At 36.9% G+C, this 15,845-nt stretch overlaps 2 protein-coding genes across 2 annotated transcripts; both read right to left on the reverse strand.

Annotated features, from left to right (window-relative positions):
• Positions 1-701: 701 nt before the first annotated feature.
• LOC127975368 (smoothened homolog) lies at positions 702-8,147 on the reverse strand. The gene is made up of 12 exons (XM_052579390.1): positions 7,329-8,147; positions 6,507-6,715; positions 6,222-6,431; positions 5,914-6,086; positions 5,518-5,737; positions 5,309-5,432; positions 5,122-5,214; positions 4,651-4,759; positions 4,313-4,498; positions 3,996-4,144; positions 3,711-3,845; positions 702-3,548 (listed from the first exon to the last, which is right to left on the reverse strand). The coding sequence occupies exons 1-12, from the start codon at positions 7,591-7,593 to the stop codon at positions 2,956-2,958; spliced, it is 2,466 nt and encodes an 821-aa protein (XP_052435350.1). The 5' UTR covers positions 7,594-8,147; the 3' UTR covers positions 702-2,955.
• Positions 8,148-10,120: 1,973 nt separating this feature from the next.
• LOC127975393 (tetraspanin-33) lies at positions 10,121-15,297 on the reverse strand. Its single transcript, XM_052579438.1, has 8 exons — positions 14,968-15,297; positions 13,186-13,240; positions 12,043-12,170; positions 11,705-11,779; positions 11,238-11,333; positions 11,026-11,154; positions 10,639-10,800; positions 10,121-10,462 (listed from the first exon to the last, which is right to left on the reverse strand). The coding sequence occupies exons 1-8, from the start codon at positions 15,049-15,051 to the stop codon at positions 10,361-10,363; spliced, it is 831 nt and encodes a 276-aa protein (XP_052435398.1). The 5' UTR covers positions 15,052-15,297; the 3' UTR covers positions 10,121-10,360.
• Positions 15,298-15,845: the final 548 nt, after the last annotated feature.

Here is a 15,845-nt window from a genome sequence, read left to right on the forward strand (position 1 = left end):
CTGGTTGAAACAACCCCAGTAATGTGATATTTATATGGAATGCGAATTTTAAATTAAAACACTTAACAGGACTATTCTCTTAGACGGCGATTCAGTGGTTATTTTCACTGTATAAGGCTCTGGGTTCAGAAACTTCGTTGTTGGAGCAAATCAGACTTAATGGCTTTCAGCCTCTAAAATGCAGTTCACTCATCATTGCTTCTTGTATATTGAACTGTGGTATAAAAGTAAATATACTCGCAAGCAGAAAAACTTGCTCTTGCTCAGTCAGACTATATTTTATATAGAGTGATAATCAATGTATTATCTCACAAAAATGTGTTCTGACTTAACTGGTTGGAGAATGAACAGTAACACAAACACAATTAAATGTATTTTGTGTTATGTAAATTACGTATAAATTACATAAAAATATTAAATATATTTTTTAAGCACTGCCATCTGTCAAGTGACCGGTGATTCAGCTTCATACAAACTCATACAAATCTGGAGAAAATCTGAGTACAAGAATATCAATGAGAGCAAAATATGCGGGCCAATATTTGTTTATGTACTACTACATAAAGATAAAATTTTTCATATAGTGCTGGGTAGAGGTGTTTCTCTACGAAGAAACATATTCATTTTATCAGTAACACTTAACATTATTTTCTTTTTTGTGTAATGAAAATAACATTGAAGCTTTCAACATAATCAGAATCTTCTAAGTTTCAGTAGATTTTATTTATTAATGGCATGTCAATATTAAAAAATAAATAGGCTATACAATGGAATGAGACTCCGGCAGGAAAACAGCAAAGATCACTAACACACATGAAAATACTGGCATAAAATAGTATTGATAAGGACAGACCAGCTCTTGTGAGGGAATACCAGCAACGGTGATGGAAAAAACATACATATACCATCGCAGTCACAGATCGCAAGCATCTTCATTAAACACTTTTTTTTTTCTGAAAATACATTCTTGAAGGACAGTTTCAAATTGTCAGAAAAATGCGGCACAGCTGCTTTTTTGTTCATATTGCCACATATACTAACAATGGTCCAAGTTAAAAAAAAAAAGAAAAATAATAAAAAGTGTAAATAAACTTTCAAGCAAATCCAAATGTGTATGAAGTAAAAATCACTCCAATGGGTGTAAGAAACAAAAATGTGATCTAAAGTATGTACAGTTTAAAATAATATAAAATAAAATAGATGAGAAAAAAAAATTAAGTACAAAAATAGTTTTTGTAATAGCACTGTACAGAGATAACTGTCAACATAACCACTGGCATTTTGAGCTACAATTTTTAAACAAACAAAAACAATGCCCTTAATTTTCTCTCACTCTTTGAATGACAGAAGTGGACTCGTTTGTGATTGCACCAGGCAATTTTCCAAACAAAAAAGTAACAATAATAGCTCAATAAATTCTATTTTTCTGAAGAAATAGGACTTTTGTCAATTCCTTTCAATACTAATGGAAATACTATAGACTATTGGCCCACCACAAGCAAATGTAACTCCATGTTAAACATACTTTTACCTATCCCAGTTTAATATGTCGGGACAACTTTAAATAAGCCATTCACACACTGATTCGTACACTATGCTTGTTTGAACGCCAACACAGCATAATTGGCTCAATCAATGGCATGTCTGTTTGACCCTTACCCTGTCCAAATAGCAGATGGGGAAAACTGAAAACAGTCAATATTCATACCAAAATTGGACTGACAAAACTTGGTACCCTTCATTGGTGATCATTGGTGATCACAGATCAAGAGATCTTTTAGGGATACTCCACCCTAAAATGAAAATTTTGTCATTAATCGCTTACCCCCATGTTGTTCCAAACCCAGAAAAGCTCCATTCGTCTTCGGCACACAATTTTAGATATTTTGGATGAAAACCTGGAGGCTTGAGACTGTCCCATAAGACTGCCAAGTAAATAACAGTGTCAAGGTCCATAAAAGGTATGAAAAGTTATCATCAGAATACTCCATCTGCCATCAGACATGCAATCTGGATTATATGAAGTGATGGGAACACTTTTTGTAAGCGAAGAAAGCAAAAATAACGACTTTATTCAATAATTACTTTGTCCACGGTCTCCTCTGTGTCACTCCATCACCGTGCTGTGTATGCTCTTCTGTATCCTCCGCGCCACAAGGATGCACTGTTTCTATGTATTTAGCTTCGATTTGAAATAAAACAGTGCACCGTTGTGGCTCAGATGACACAGAAGAGCATATGCAGACTGTTGTACTTTTTATGGACCTTTAAACTGTTATTTACTTGGCAGTCTATGGGACAGTCTCAAGCCCCTTTTCTTCCAAAATATCTTAAATTGTGTTCCGAAGACGAATGGAGCTTTTCTGGGTTTGGAACAACATGGGGGTAAGCGATTAATGACAAAATTTTCATTTTGGGGGGGAATAACCCTTTAAAAATGGTTATTTTTGATTATGCCAACACAGCAACATGGCTCAGTCAATGGCATGTGTTGTGGGTGGGGCTATCTATTTTACTGACCAATGACAGATGGGTAGATTTCGTTTGGTAACTCCAGTGCTGCAGAAATCACACAATTCCCCTTTAAGCTAAGATCCGAATTATGTGGCATTCTTAAATAAAGCCCCTTAACACAAGAACCTGTTCCAAACAAAGAAAGGAATCTAAATGATGTCATTTTAGCCCTGCTAGCAAACTGAACAATATGCATTGTCTCCACAGTCACATGTGGGATGATTTAAAATCCAAGTTCAAGGCACAAATGTCTTTATGACTATTTAATGTTTCATATATCCAGTTCATAAGTCTCATTATCATGAGAGGTGCATAAAAAAAGTATTATTCTTTAGACAAGCAGTGCTGGCACAGCGGCCGGAACCCACTTCTGCTTCATTGTTTGGCATGAGTATCCAGCACTTTTCACTGCGCAGAATGAGCACCAACAACTCCAAAGATTTAAAAATCTGAGTCAGCATCCAATAGCTCGGCCTCCATAAGATTTGTTCTGGAGTGTATTGGTATACCCCTCCTGCCATCGGCCCGTGGCACAACCGCAGTCCTGCCAGCATCCATCACGGAAGCCTCCTGCCCAAGGTGCCGGAAAACCCAATTAGGGTGCCATGATGATTGCTGGAAGCCATCTGAATCATCTTGCATGCTATCTCTTAGCGTCAGGGGATTAGCAAGGGGGAGGCTGGAGGGTTTATTGTGTAAATATCCCAAACCACCATATCTCTCCTGGTAAGGAAGAGGACACGAAGGCCTGAATTCAGGGAAGGCTCCAGGTAGCATATCCTGTTCCTCCTGCCGCTGTCGCTGCTGCTCCCACTGGTTAGCCACCAGACTCTGGCGGCCTGGAAGTTTTGGGAGACGGGGGACTGAGCTGGGGCCAAACTCCCTCCGGCTGTAGGCAGTCTTCCCTTCGTCCGCTGCAGGACCCGTTGGCCGTAATTCCTTCCTTCTCTTTTTCTTCTTCTTTCTTTTCATCATTTCAGGAGAAATTTCTGCTTCAACCATCCAAAGTTTGTTCCTTTCCTCTGGAGGTGGAACTGTAGGGAAAATGCATTAAATTATTATAGTAAATTGTTTATTAAAATTACTATTGTTGTTGTTGTTGTTAAATTATACAGAACTGCTACTATTGGTCATCAGGTACAGTTAACAATTGATTATATATTCATCAATTATTATTTAAGAACTAGAGTACTAACCAGGTGTTCCGGTGGGCGTCACTGAGATATCCTGTGGTAAAATTGCCCCTCTTCTAGCTACCATCTTGGTCACATGTTGGGCCCACGCAGAAGACATTTCCATTGACGGCTCATTCAGGTCAAAGTTGATACCCGCTGTGCAAAGGGTTAAAAAATTGAATGTTAGTTATTTGTGTCTAATATAGGGAGCAAAAACCCTTTCAAATGTGACTGATTGCCCTTTTAGCTTTGAGGCCATCTATGTGTTGAGAAAATGTTCTTAAGAATATAGAAGGAGGTGCTTACCTACAGGTCCTTCATGAGAAACAGTGTGCATGCTGAAGGACAGCTCTTTCTCTGGATCCTTCTGCAGTTCTTTTCGCTTTGAGAATGCCTTGGCAATCATTTTACTCTTCTTAATCCGTTTCGGCTCATCGTCACTTCTTCCAATGATTCTTAGATTGAGAAAAATAGTTAATATTCAAATAATTGATTTATTTATTACAAAATGTTAAATAATGTCAATAATAGATTTGTATTACATTTGTATTATGTACTACATAAAATGTCATAAAATATAGCATTATTTTAATTCATCAAAAACTTGTATGTTTGTTACCTACCTGAACCAGGTGCGTTTCCAGATAAGGATGGTGGCCTTTGTCCAGACCCATGTGCTCATTGCAATGCCTGTACCGAACATGGAGAAGAGGTTGATCTTCTCCACCAGAAGACTAGGCCTGTTCTTGATGGCACATTCTGGGATCGGCTTGTTGGTCTGGTGAGCTATGGTGACATTAGCCTCACATCTGTATTAAAAACTAGATTTGTTACATGACAGTCCAGGTAGCCCTCTACAGTATTACAACCATAACACAATCTATGGTAGATAAGTGAGCTCACATATCCCCCATTTCCATAAAATGTCTAGAAAAGCTAGATGGTAGAAGAAAAGACTCACAGTACATATTCCCTGAAGCTTTTTTCCCACTCAGCTTGGTTGAAAAAGTCATAGAAATGGCAGCCGAAAGTGATGAAAACAAAACCAAAGGCTAAGAATCCAAATATACCTGTGAAATGGAAAAATAAATTGAATTTACTCATTCTTAAATGAATGAACAAGTTAAAGAACTATATTATATTTAGTGGATGTTTAATACGTGTAATGCATTGTTGGTGGAGAATGTTTACCTTTATATATTAATATACTGCATTTCTATTAGCTATATAAATAATAAAATAGCATGTTATTACAATAGCTGCAGTATTAGTACTTGTTGTACACCATTATAACTGACATTTCTATTGTCAGATGAGTTGTATTTTAAATGAAAAAAACTTCAATAGTTGGGGTGGATTTCATTTAGTTGTAAATAAAAGCTTTTCATGCTAAATAATTTGCAAAGATTTTAAAGAGCAATCCAAAACTTACCAAGCCTCAGCATGGTTTCATTGATTTTACTAGCAGCTTTTTCACTGAGCAGCCCCGGATGGTTACTTTTAATGGAAAACAATGTCATAACTCCTGGAAAACAAGATGCTTGTATAAATCCATACTGTTAAAACCATCTCTTCATGCCATGAGCTACTGTCAAACAGAATGAAAATATCTCTCTCACCTCGTATCAGGAAATAACCGCCAACGACAAGGACCACCCCGATAGGAGCCAGAACAAACCCTGCACGGTATCTGTAGTTCTTATAGCCAACAAAGCAAATGCCGCTAACCGAATCTCCATCCACCTGTGGAATGTTTCAGTGTCAACATAAACCGCTGTGAATATGCTGATATTAACTGTACAAACAAATAATAAAAAAGCAGACTCACCTCTGCAATGGCCAGTATAGCAACTGTCAGTATGAAAGGAATAGACCATGTGACCAGATGAAAATAGGATGTTTTTCCAGACAGAGGCTGATGGGTGGTGCCCAGGGCTTTAAACGATGAGTGCCAGGCATAAGTGAGCATAACAAACCAAATGACCCCAGACATTAGAGAATAATATACCATGACGAAGATAATCACGCATGACAGCGTCTCGGTGGATCTAGAGAAAAATAAGCCATGGAAACTCTGCATTATTCATACTGAAAAAGTATTATTTTTTTGGTCCAAATAATTTTCTTGGCTATCAAATATTCCTGACAGTCTATATTTGTAATATGCAGCATAACTCTAATTTAATATAATCCGAGGTGGATTCTCTACTGGCTTCATACTTACGATGGCTCTCCAAGCCGCATAGTGTCGTCGCTTTTGCACACAATCTCCTTGCGGGCTCCATCCATGAACTGAGCAAGCCATCCAATACTCCCGATAAAGAAACATGCGTTGATGTAAAAGAGGATCACAGCGGGGTAACGGTTGGAATTCTTCCAGTCGGCGAGAAACGTGGCCTGTGGGAAATTGTAAGCAGGAATAACATCTAAAATTAAAGACTGCAGCATAAACAACTTCCTGTCAGAAATACTGCGCACCAGGAAGTCAGCAAGCCCGAGACTATGAAATCCTGTCTTCACCGGTTCACCTACCAGCGTAAAGAAGGTACATAAGAGAGTGATGGAGCCGAAGATGGCAATGTAGTTATGCATGTTTGAGTGCTCCTCATCCGTGAACAGGGGATTGTTGCACTGGATCCCACAACCTTCCACGTCCTTGTACCAACTTGCCTGGATGTCGGTTTTGACCAAGGGAGCCTCACACTGTCCTGAAGTGTTGAATTTGATCTTCTGGACCTCATTCTGAAAGTCAAATTGGTCACATCGTGTGCAATCCAGACCAAACTTTTTGGGTGTATATGCAAATGGATGACTTACCTGGCAACCCTTAGGGAACTGCTCCTTGTTTTCACACTTGAGGAAGTTGGGCCAGCCCCTTTCCCGCTCCACAATACTGCAAGGTTTGCGTGTAGCTTGGCACAGGTGCTGGCTGGGCAGTTCGACCTTTCCATTCTCGCATTTTGGCATGTAAACAGCACACAACAACGGCTGAATGACGGCCCAACAGCGGGGAGCATTTCTCAACCCTGAGCGCAAAAGTTTGGGAGATTAGAGATTAATTATCTGGGAAAATAGTACCCAGTTCTCATTGGCTGTCTGGTTAATGTCCTGAAAGTTTGTCAAAATAATATTTATATAATTAAATCAGATTAGAAAGTTAAACTACATCCAGTGGCTATTTAAAGACACAGTAGTTTTTTTTTTTATAGGAAAACAGCACATGGGCAATGGACTTTCAGGAATAATACAAAAATCTTTGAGATTGATGTGTGAATGTGAGAGAAAGGAGGAGAATTACTCATTACGGGGCTGTTGTGACAATTAAGAAAATGATGGCATCAATAACTTACACAAAAGTAATGTAAAACTCTATTTTGTCATATAATAAATAATTAACTTTGATTAATATTTATGCCAAAATTATTAGGGCAAATGTTTATTTTATTCCAGCCAATTTGCATGTGAATTGCATTGGAAACATAATGTATTCAGCAATATTCAACAATACAAAACATACAATCAAAAAAACAATGATTTTATTCAGGCTTACAGTAACTAAAATAATGTAATTGTCTCTAAAGGGGAACATGCAAAAATACTACTAATAATTATATATTACATAATGAAATAAAAACATACCAGACCACATGGCCAATTTCTCCAAGGCTTCCTCTTGAGTTTCTGAGTCTTCAGCCAGAATGAGAGACGTGTGCGTGTACGGCAAAGGTGAACCAAGGCACGTATTGTATTTTAGTACTTCACAAGTTGTCGGTTTTTTACAAAAGTCGCTGAATACCGTTTCATTTGGGTGCAAGATAACCGCCTGAGTGATTATAGAGGTTGTTGCCCAGATACAAAGCATCCAAAAGCCTCCAACAATGGAGCAGAGTCGCTTGGAGGACATCTTGGAGACCCAACAATGTCGCGATGTTTCATCAAAAGTTTCCAAATAAACTGTCGATCTCCACTTGTTCGCGATGCGCTTGAAGGTTTCAAACCAAGTCAAAGTGTGGATATTTCCTAGATTCCCGATTCGACATTTTTCCTCTTTAAAAGAAATGTATTTTCTTCCGATTCCAAAGTTTTTTATGCCTCCTTTCTCTCTCACATACTGTTGAAAATCTCTTCATCGTACAAATGCGCTGCGTAAAAGTTGTAAACAAAAGTTGCGTTTTAAATTCCAGCACAAAGTTTACCCCAGCTCCCTTTTTCGTTACTTTAAAAAAGTTTGAAGAAAAGAAATAGTGTTCACCATCCCCCACTTTTGTGATGGAGGAAGAAATGTTGCCTTGAAAAATCTGGGACTGTAACTTGATCCCGGGGCTGCGCGCTCCGTCCCCCTTGAGCGCGCCCCCGCGTCCCCCAGTTTATTCAGTAGTAGTTTGCAGCAAAACCAGAGTGCAATAGATTTGTTCAAAACTTATCTGCTCATCGAACCACCTGAGATCCAGTGATCCTAAAATGTCTTTCACTCTCACAAGAATCAGTTTTTTTTTTTCAAACTCTGGTATGCACAAGGAGGGGGTGCACACACACACACACACACACACACACACACACACACACACAAATAACAAAATCTTCTGCTCCCATCCCATCCCCCTCATGCTGTGGAAAAGCAACCCATGCCAGCGTACAGAATATTTACATGCTTCACTCATACTTCCCCTCATGTCTTATCTTATGTATGTACCCTCTGCATTTTGATATTTTCCTTTATTTCTTCTACATGAGAAAAATGTTCTAATTAAAAAATATATAATTACATAATTACTATATAGCTTTCGCTTCTTGATATTTTGGGGCAGTTTGCCTTTTCTGCATCATAATATAAAAAGTCATAATTAAACCATATCAATGCCATATAGTCATCTCATGTTTTATATCACAATTATTTGATTACACTATGTCATAATTTAACTTTTCATCTAAATATGACTTATCTCATAAGCAGGGCTGTCCTCGGCGGGTGCAATTGGTGCAACTGGGCCCCGTGCTTGAGGAGAGGAACAGGATGTTGGCAATTCATTGTACTGTATACACAAATGTAATGATGGTAAAAAAAAAAAAAAAATCTACAGTCATGTTATGAAGAATGCACAATATAAAATAGCATGCAATATTTAAAATAATGCACAGTAATGCAAAATATACTTTAATCAATTTCACAGTGTCAATCGGAATAAAACCTTGCGGTTAACTCAGAAAACTGAACTGTTGTTTTGGTGAAACCTTTAGCACACTTTGAATCATGTTTACAGTGATTGTGCTTCATGACTGAGTTTATCTCATTTAATCCTTTCAAATCTTATTCCCATGAGTACAGTGCTGTTGCCATGGAAACTAATTCTCAATGGAGGGGAATAAACTTTGAGTAGTTTGGTGTATCACATTAAGACAGCAGCACTTGTTGGTGTCGATGTGGTTGGTAAGCTATGCTGCGTGTTCCCAACACAGGGGCTTCTTAAAAAGCCAGTCTAACATGAGTCTGAGAGAGAGAGGCACAGACCAGGGACCACACACAAATACACTCAAGCCCTAAATGGGGGAGCCTTGCCCAAAACATCTACCTCCCTCACTCTCTCTACACACACAAACACACACACGCACACACACACACAGTCTATTGCTTTCCTATACATCGACATAAATTACATCTGCTGTGGTGTTAATAAAATTCATCATACATATCTATCTCCAAAAAAATTTTTTTTATTTTTTTGTCATTCTGGCAATTTAATAATATTTACAAACTAAAGGTGTCAGCCACACTCTCTGTTTGGATTTCCAAATGGGTTCTGGATATAGGCACAATTGTTTTGTTAAAATAAAAGATAAATATTTATTAATAATAATAATAATGAGAATGACAAATAGTTATATATTGAAAATATTTTTATTAATTTAAAAATTTTTATAAAAAGGGATGAATAAAAGACAACAGAAACAGTCAAATCCATTTATGTTTGTATCCATTGAGATCCACTTAATGAACATGATATTGTCCGAACGGAAGGAAGACACTCACCACTGTCTGAGTATAAACTGCAAAGTAAACGCATCAGGTTTTGTTGATGACAGCCAAATGCCATGGAGTGAGTTATGTTTGTAATAAAACCAATGCTCTCTGAATGTTTTGTGCTTATAAAAAAATATATTATTTGAAATAAAACTTAATAATTTGATATGAAATAATATGGAAATTACATGACTCTTTAGATTTGTTAAAGTGAATTTTCTTTAGGCAAATACATGGTGAATAGAAACACTTTTATTTCTATTTATCTTCTAATATTCTATTATATCTACCAACACAAAGTTTGTTTCAAAAGATATCCATACTGGAAATTCAATAAATATTACATTAAACTAGTTTGCACCATCCTGTACTAAAAAAAAAGAAAAAGAAAAAAAAAGAAATTGTGCTCATAAAATATCCCAAAATAGTTTTATTGACCTCTTGATCTTCAGTTTTTCTTACACTATTTCTACAAACATTCTGGTTTCTAAAATATCATACAAATGACCTTACATATGAAAATGTGTCTTGGTTGCCCGTTCTTCAGACCAGTTCTTCTTATTCAGAATCCAGTCCATGTCAGTCACTTGCAGGCTGCAACGAGTTCCCAAGCTTTCTATAAAACCGTTTTGAGTTTTGTTTCTCAACTGTTTCAGCTCCAGGGGTCTGAGCGATGCTGTTGGTTATAATTCTGTAGTTTAATCTGATCCTGGATTTGATTAATAAGGATCTGAGAGAGAATGATCCCAACCAACTGAAAAAGAGAATAGATCAAGCTGTCAGTTCAAACTAAATCTAAATTTAGATGCTTAAAGTAGCCAGTTTAAGATCGGACGAAATCTGAGGTCACCCACAATGACCTTTTATATTATTTAGATCGTGTAACATCATTTTAAGCAGATTGTCTTATTATTCCATGTCAAGAGATACCTGTGGGATGGCCAGGGCCAGAGCGATGCCTCCCAATAGAAACAGGTTACTGTGGATCCAGTTCACCATTTTATCAATACAGCCATTGGTGTTAATGAAGGCACCAGCTGCGAGATATTCCAGCTCCTGCACTCCATGACCACACATGGTATTTATAACAGCCTGACAAAACAGAAAAAATTAAAGTGGTATTAGGGGAAGGGACATTTAATACATTAATAATATATTTATAATATATTACAGCATTATTAATTAGATGTAATATATGAATTAATAATTTGTAACATTATAGTAAAATATATTTATTTATTTAATTATTCAATTATATTTCCAGATATTTAAATATATTACATACATGATAAAATAAAAATGTGAGAATTTTCTCACCTCCTCTTTGGAGATCAGGCAGCAGGAGAAGGGCACAGAACAGCGCTCTCTGCTTGGGTTCTCTTTTGAACAGTTGAAGTACATGTTCTGAGACCAATCCAAATAAGAGATCCCCCCACAGCAGTTAAACTGAACATATCATAGAGCAAAAACACCGTTATCAACTATTTCACAATATTATGATATATTATACATTTATACATAAGCCTGACCTGTTTTTGGCCATAGTCAATGAGGTTCTGAAGATCTATATCATCCCTGTAATGCTTGATGGCGTTGTTAACCATTTTTGTTACTTTGCCAAGTGCCTATAGAGGACAAATTGAATTGAAAAGTTGGTTTATTAAAATAATCAGGTGACAGACTGTAGAGGACGCACAGTGTCAACTAGAAATTCAGAAAGTTTGTGACTGCTCGTTTTGTTACAGAATGTCCAGACTCTTTACTTATGGCTGTCTATACAAAGCCTTCACAAAGACTGGGGGAATTAATAGTACACTAAAATACTATACTATAAATAAAACAAATTATAGAATTAAATACGAATTTAGAATTAAAATTAGCATTGTTACTTGAGTAAATACAACCCAAGTTCACATTAGCTCTACAAAATGAATAGAATTTGGCTTGTAGCATTGGTGTTAGCATACTGAATCATCTAATTCATGATGATTTTTACCTTGTCTGAGAAGACAAAACCCAGAACACCAGCCACTAGCTGCAGCAGAAAGATGATAGTCAAGATGATGCAGAACTGCGAGGGAATTAAAGGTTGCTATTAGGATTTGCTGTGTACTTCACATTTTCTATGTAAAATGCACCTTGTTTGATGCTGTTTGTAGTTTATCTCTACTTGAGAGCCATTTCAGTACTGACTAAAATTGTACCAGGACTGTTATAGCGGGTACATTCTAGATACTTTGCTGATTCAAAAACACAAATGACACATATGATCTGGAACGGTCCTGTCCTGATGTAACAATTCTGATCAGGCAGCTGGCTTTATTATTGACTTACTGTCTGCAGTAAGCATATGTTCTCTCTCAGAGAACCCACACAGCCGCAGAACGTGATGAAGAACATGAGAATGCCCACTATCATCAATAACAGAGCAGGATCCACCGTCAGACAGGCCAGCGCTGTCTCTGTAGAGTAACACAAAGACATATCAGATAGATGTGTCATGATTCTGCCTTCATGTCCTGACTTTTCTCTAGTCTTGAGGCAGGATCATGACAGACCCTTGTTTTGTGTACAAGCACATGGCCTTGTCTTTGGGCCATGTGCTTGTGTTGTCTCGTTCCCTTGCCCCGCCCCCTTGTTATCCTAGTTTTGTCGTGATTGCCTTACCTGTGCCACCTGTTGTGTCTTGATTAGTTCTCCTATTTATATCCCCTAGTGTGCTCTGTCTTTTGTCGGTTCATTGTTCCTTCATGTTAGCTTGTCACCCCTTGAAGAAGTTGTTGTATAACCTTGAGTGTTTGTTTGTAGTTAGTCTTTAGAGTCTTTGTTTACCATGTCAACCCAGTCCTGTTAAGTTATTTAGTCTCTGCCCTAGTCGTTGTTTTCCCCTTTTGTATTTAATAAACCCTCTGTGTAGTGATTCCTGTCTGCGTATGAGTTCCTCCCTTACCCTCCACATAACAAGATGGACAGTTTTTGTAGCACTATGGATAGATGATTGTTATCTATAGCACAGGATATACACAATTTGATCAATTAAAGATTCACTTTTTTTCTGTAATCCCTATATTAACTGACACTGTGGATTAAATTATTAATGGCTGACTCTCTACAAAAGCACTGGTTACTAAAAAAAACTGCTTTTACATAATGCTCTTTTACAACCACTAGATGTCCGTATGAGTCCCAGGTGACTGCCATAACAGACTTCCTGAATCTTCATTTATCAAGTGAAAATCTTTGATGATATGGCTTCAACTTGAAGCAAGTTACAAAATCTTTGCTTTTATATTCATTAGATGAAGATAGTCTATGATACAACCTTTATAAGCTCATTTTCTGTAGCTTACTTGCTTCTTTTATGCTTTGTGGAAAAACTGTGTTAGCAGCATCACCATATGGAGTAGCTTCAACGTCTAGGATGAAAATTATATAAATACAGATATCTGAGGTGGTCTTTCAAGTAAACACACTTACCATGTTTAACAATCCTGGAATAAACTCCAATAGATATGAGGATCAGTGCAATTACCTATAACACAAAGATGAGCCGTGAGTCTGTATGTGAAAACAGAAAAAACCTGACCAAGGCCAAGTTTGTATGTACTTAAAGTATATACAGCATCAGTATTTGTGAAAGTTCATGAGAAGAACAGAGTATAGGAAACTCTGACACAATGTAGCCCGCTTTTACTGACACAGCTATCGGGTTCCTATGAAACTCCACATCATTTTATTTCCATCGTTAATGATTTCTGAACCCAAACTGTCCTATACACTATAAGAGGAAGGAAACAATCTCTCCTGTATGCTGATCTAAAGTGCAAGTTTGCATTTGTTTAAACATTTCCTGTATTCAAATGACTACAATACCGCATTACTTTTCAGTTTCACAAAGGTGAATTGCTTTTCTATATAGTTTTGTACCACTAAAAGGAGCGCAGATGTGCATCAACACACTGTTGTACAGTGCACTGAGACCCAGTAGTCAAATGCTCAGTATTGCACTGCATTATAGTTAAAACGGAGTTGTTCTTGAGGCTTTCAGCAGGAAATCTCCTTAGGTATTTGCATGTGCATATTTGCACCAGCAAGTATGCTATGCACTCTAATCAACTTACCTTAACCTTAATCAACTCGGTGTCCATATAAATTGTTAGAAAGTTCACAGTCATTTTGAAGCCTTTCTGCAAACAACTGGAGTATCAAAGCGTGTTTTAAATATTTTGGGTATCTGATTCTACCTCTAAAGAGACATTATTCATTTAGGTCTATTATTCAGTAAATGCCACAGGGCAACAAATAAAGCAAGCATGGGGCCCCCACTCATCCAAACACCCTGCATCGCTCTATCAGCATATGAATCAATGAGACCTGCTGCTAAGCAACAGCCACAAGTTTAAAAAAATTTGGGAACGTAAACTGGCAGCATCAAGAACTTCACAAAAGAGGGTTTTGTTGATGAGGTCTAATATGAACTCATTGTTATTCTAGCAAGATCTTATCACACAGCAGGCCAATATATAGTTCCTCAAGTGTTTCTCTAATATACTGTATATCAAGTCAAGATCAAACACGTTCGCTTCCTGTACTGTGTGTCACAGTTTTTCGAGGTACTCTGAGAATCTAGCCTGTGGTGCAGTAATACACATCTGTGTTGAGACATGCCCATAGGTGATGCTTTCAGTGTTTGCTCATAGTAAACTCAATGAAAGCATGTCAGTCTTTATGAATACAGGTCAAGTTGCTTTTAGAACACCGTTAGACTCATTTGACCACCATACAGTATGGAAGACAACTAAGTACATTAATGCTGTTTGTATATATGCAAAGCTTGCTTCGTGGTTTTGCATTAAAAAGTAGGAGTTTCAAAAGTCATTTGGTAAACCGTTAATTATTAAACCACATCATCTGAAGAGGAGACAAAAACAACTGTACATAAACAGCATTTAATCTATTTGTTCTTATATATATATATATATATATATATATATATATATATATATATATATATATATATATACTCAAGTGTATAAAAATTATATTATATTTTATGTATTGTATATAATGTAATAGAATATATAGGGTGTATATTAAAAAAGTGTTAAAAATGATAATTTATCTTGTTTCTTATATATATATATATGTGTGTGTGTGTGTGTAAATTATATATAAAGTTATATTTTAAAAACACACAAACTAAAATGACTGTTTATTAAATGTATCATATAATAAAATAATATAATGAGCAACACTTACCCAAAATATCATGTTGAAGAAGAAAAGTAAATATTTCACAGCTGGACTGACAAAAGTGTACTCGTCGCTTTTCGTTTTTGGCATGATGTCTCACCTACAAACTTTCAGCGTTCACCTAACTTTATCTGTCTAGATGTTCATTCTGCAGAATCAAATCTTTCGTTTGGCTCTTTCTAAAACGACTCGTCAAGTCTCTCGATGATTATTAAACACCCTCGAACGACTAGAATCAAAAGAACGCATCGAATTGAATCTGGGCTTGTGGTTTTAAAAGGCATTTCCTGATTTAGCAGTCAATGAGCTTGCATGTTCGCCAGGGGCACACGTGGGCGTTTCCTTTCTTCTTTTCTTCTATGCGAGTCACCTGTGAGAGCCTTTCAATATTTTTGTAGGTGAGACTTAGCAAAACATGGATGTGCAGGTGCTGACCCCTCCTGGAGACCCCTTACAACTTACAACCAATACCCTTTAAAATGATCACCGGCATCTGCGGTTCCATGAAGAACCTTTAACATCCATAGAACCTTTGCATTGCATAAAAGCATTTGCATAAAAGTGTCAAACGGTTCAGATTATTAAAATGTTATTTACTGTAAGAACAAACGATTCTTTTAAAAACTGTTCAATTAGGAACACCCATAGACTGTATTAAAACAGAGAACACCCCATATATATTTTTAAGAGTGATGTCACAGTTTTGGTAATCGAAATGGAATGTATTTTAGAATTGGAAAGGAGACAGAGCAAGTTTTATGGCATGGCATCCTCCCTGCACAACGATTACACAATAGATAATCAGTATTGCAATTCCATATTTCCGAGCAATAAATTCAGTGGGCTTGTACAGCTAACCATTAAAGGCATTTCAAAGCTCCCGG

This window comes from Carassius gibelio, chromosome A4 (assembly GCF_023724105.1).
Source record: "Carassius gibelio isolate Cgi1373 ecotype wild population from Czech Republic chromosome A4, carGib1.2-hapl.c, whole genome shotgun sequence".
NCBI lineage: Eukaryota > Metazoa > Chordata > Actinopteri > Cypriniformes > Cyprinidae > Carassius > Carassius gibelio.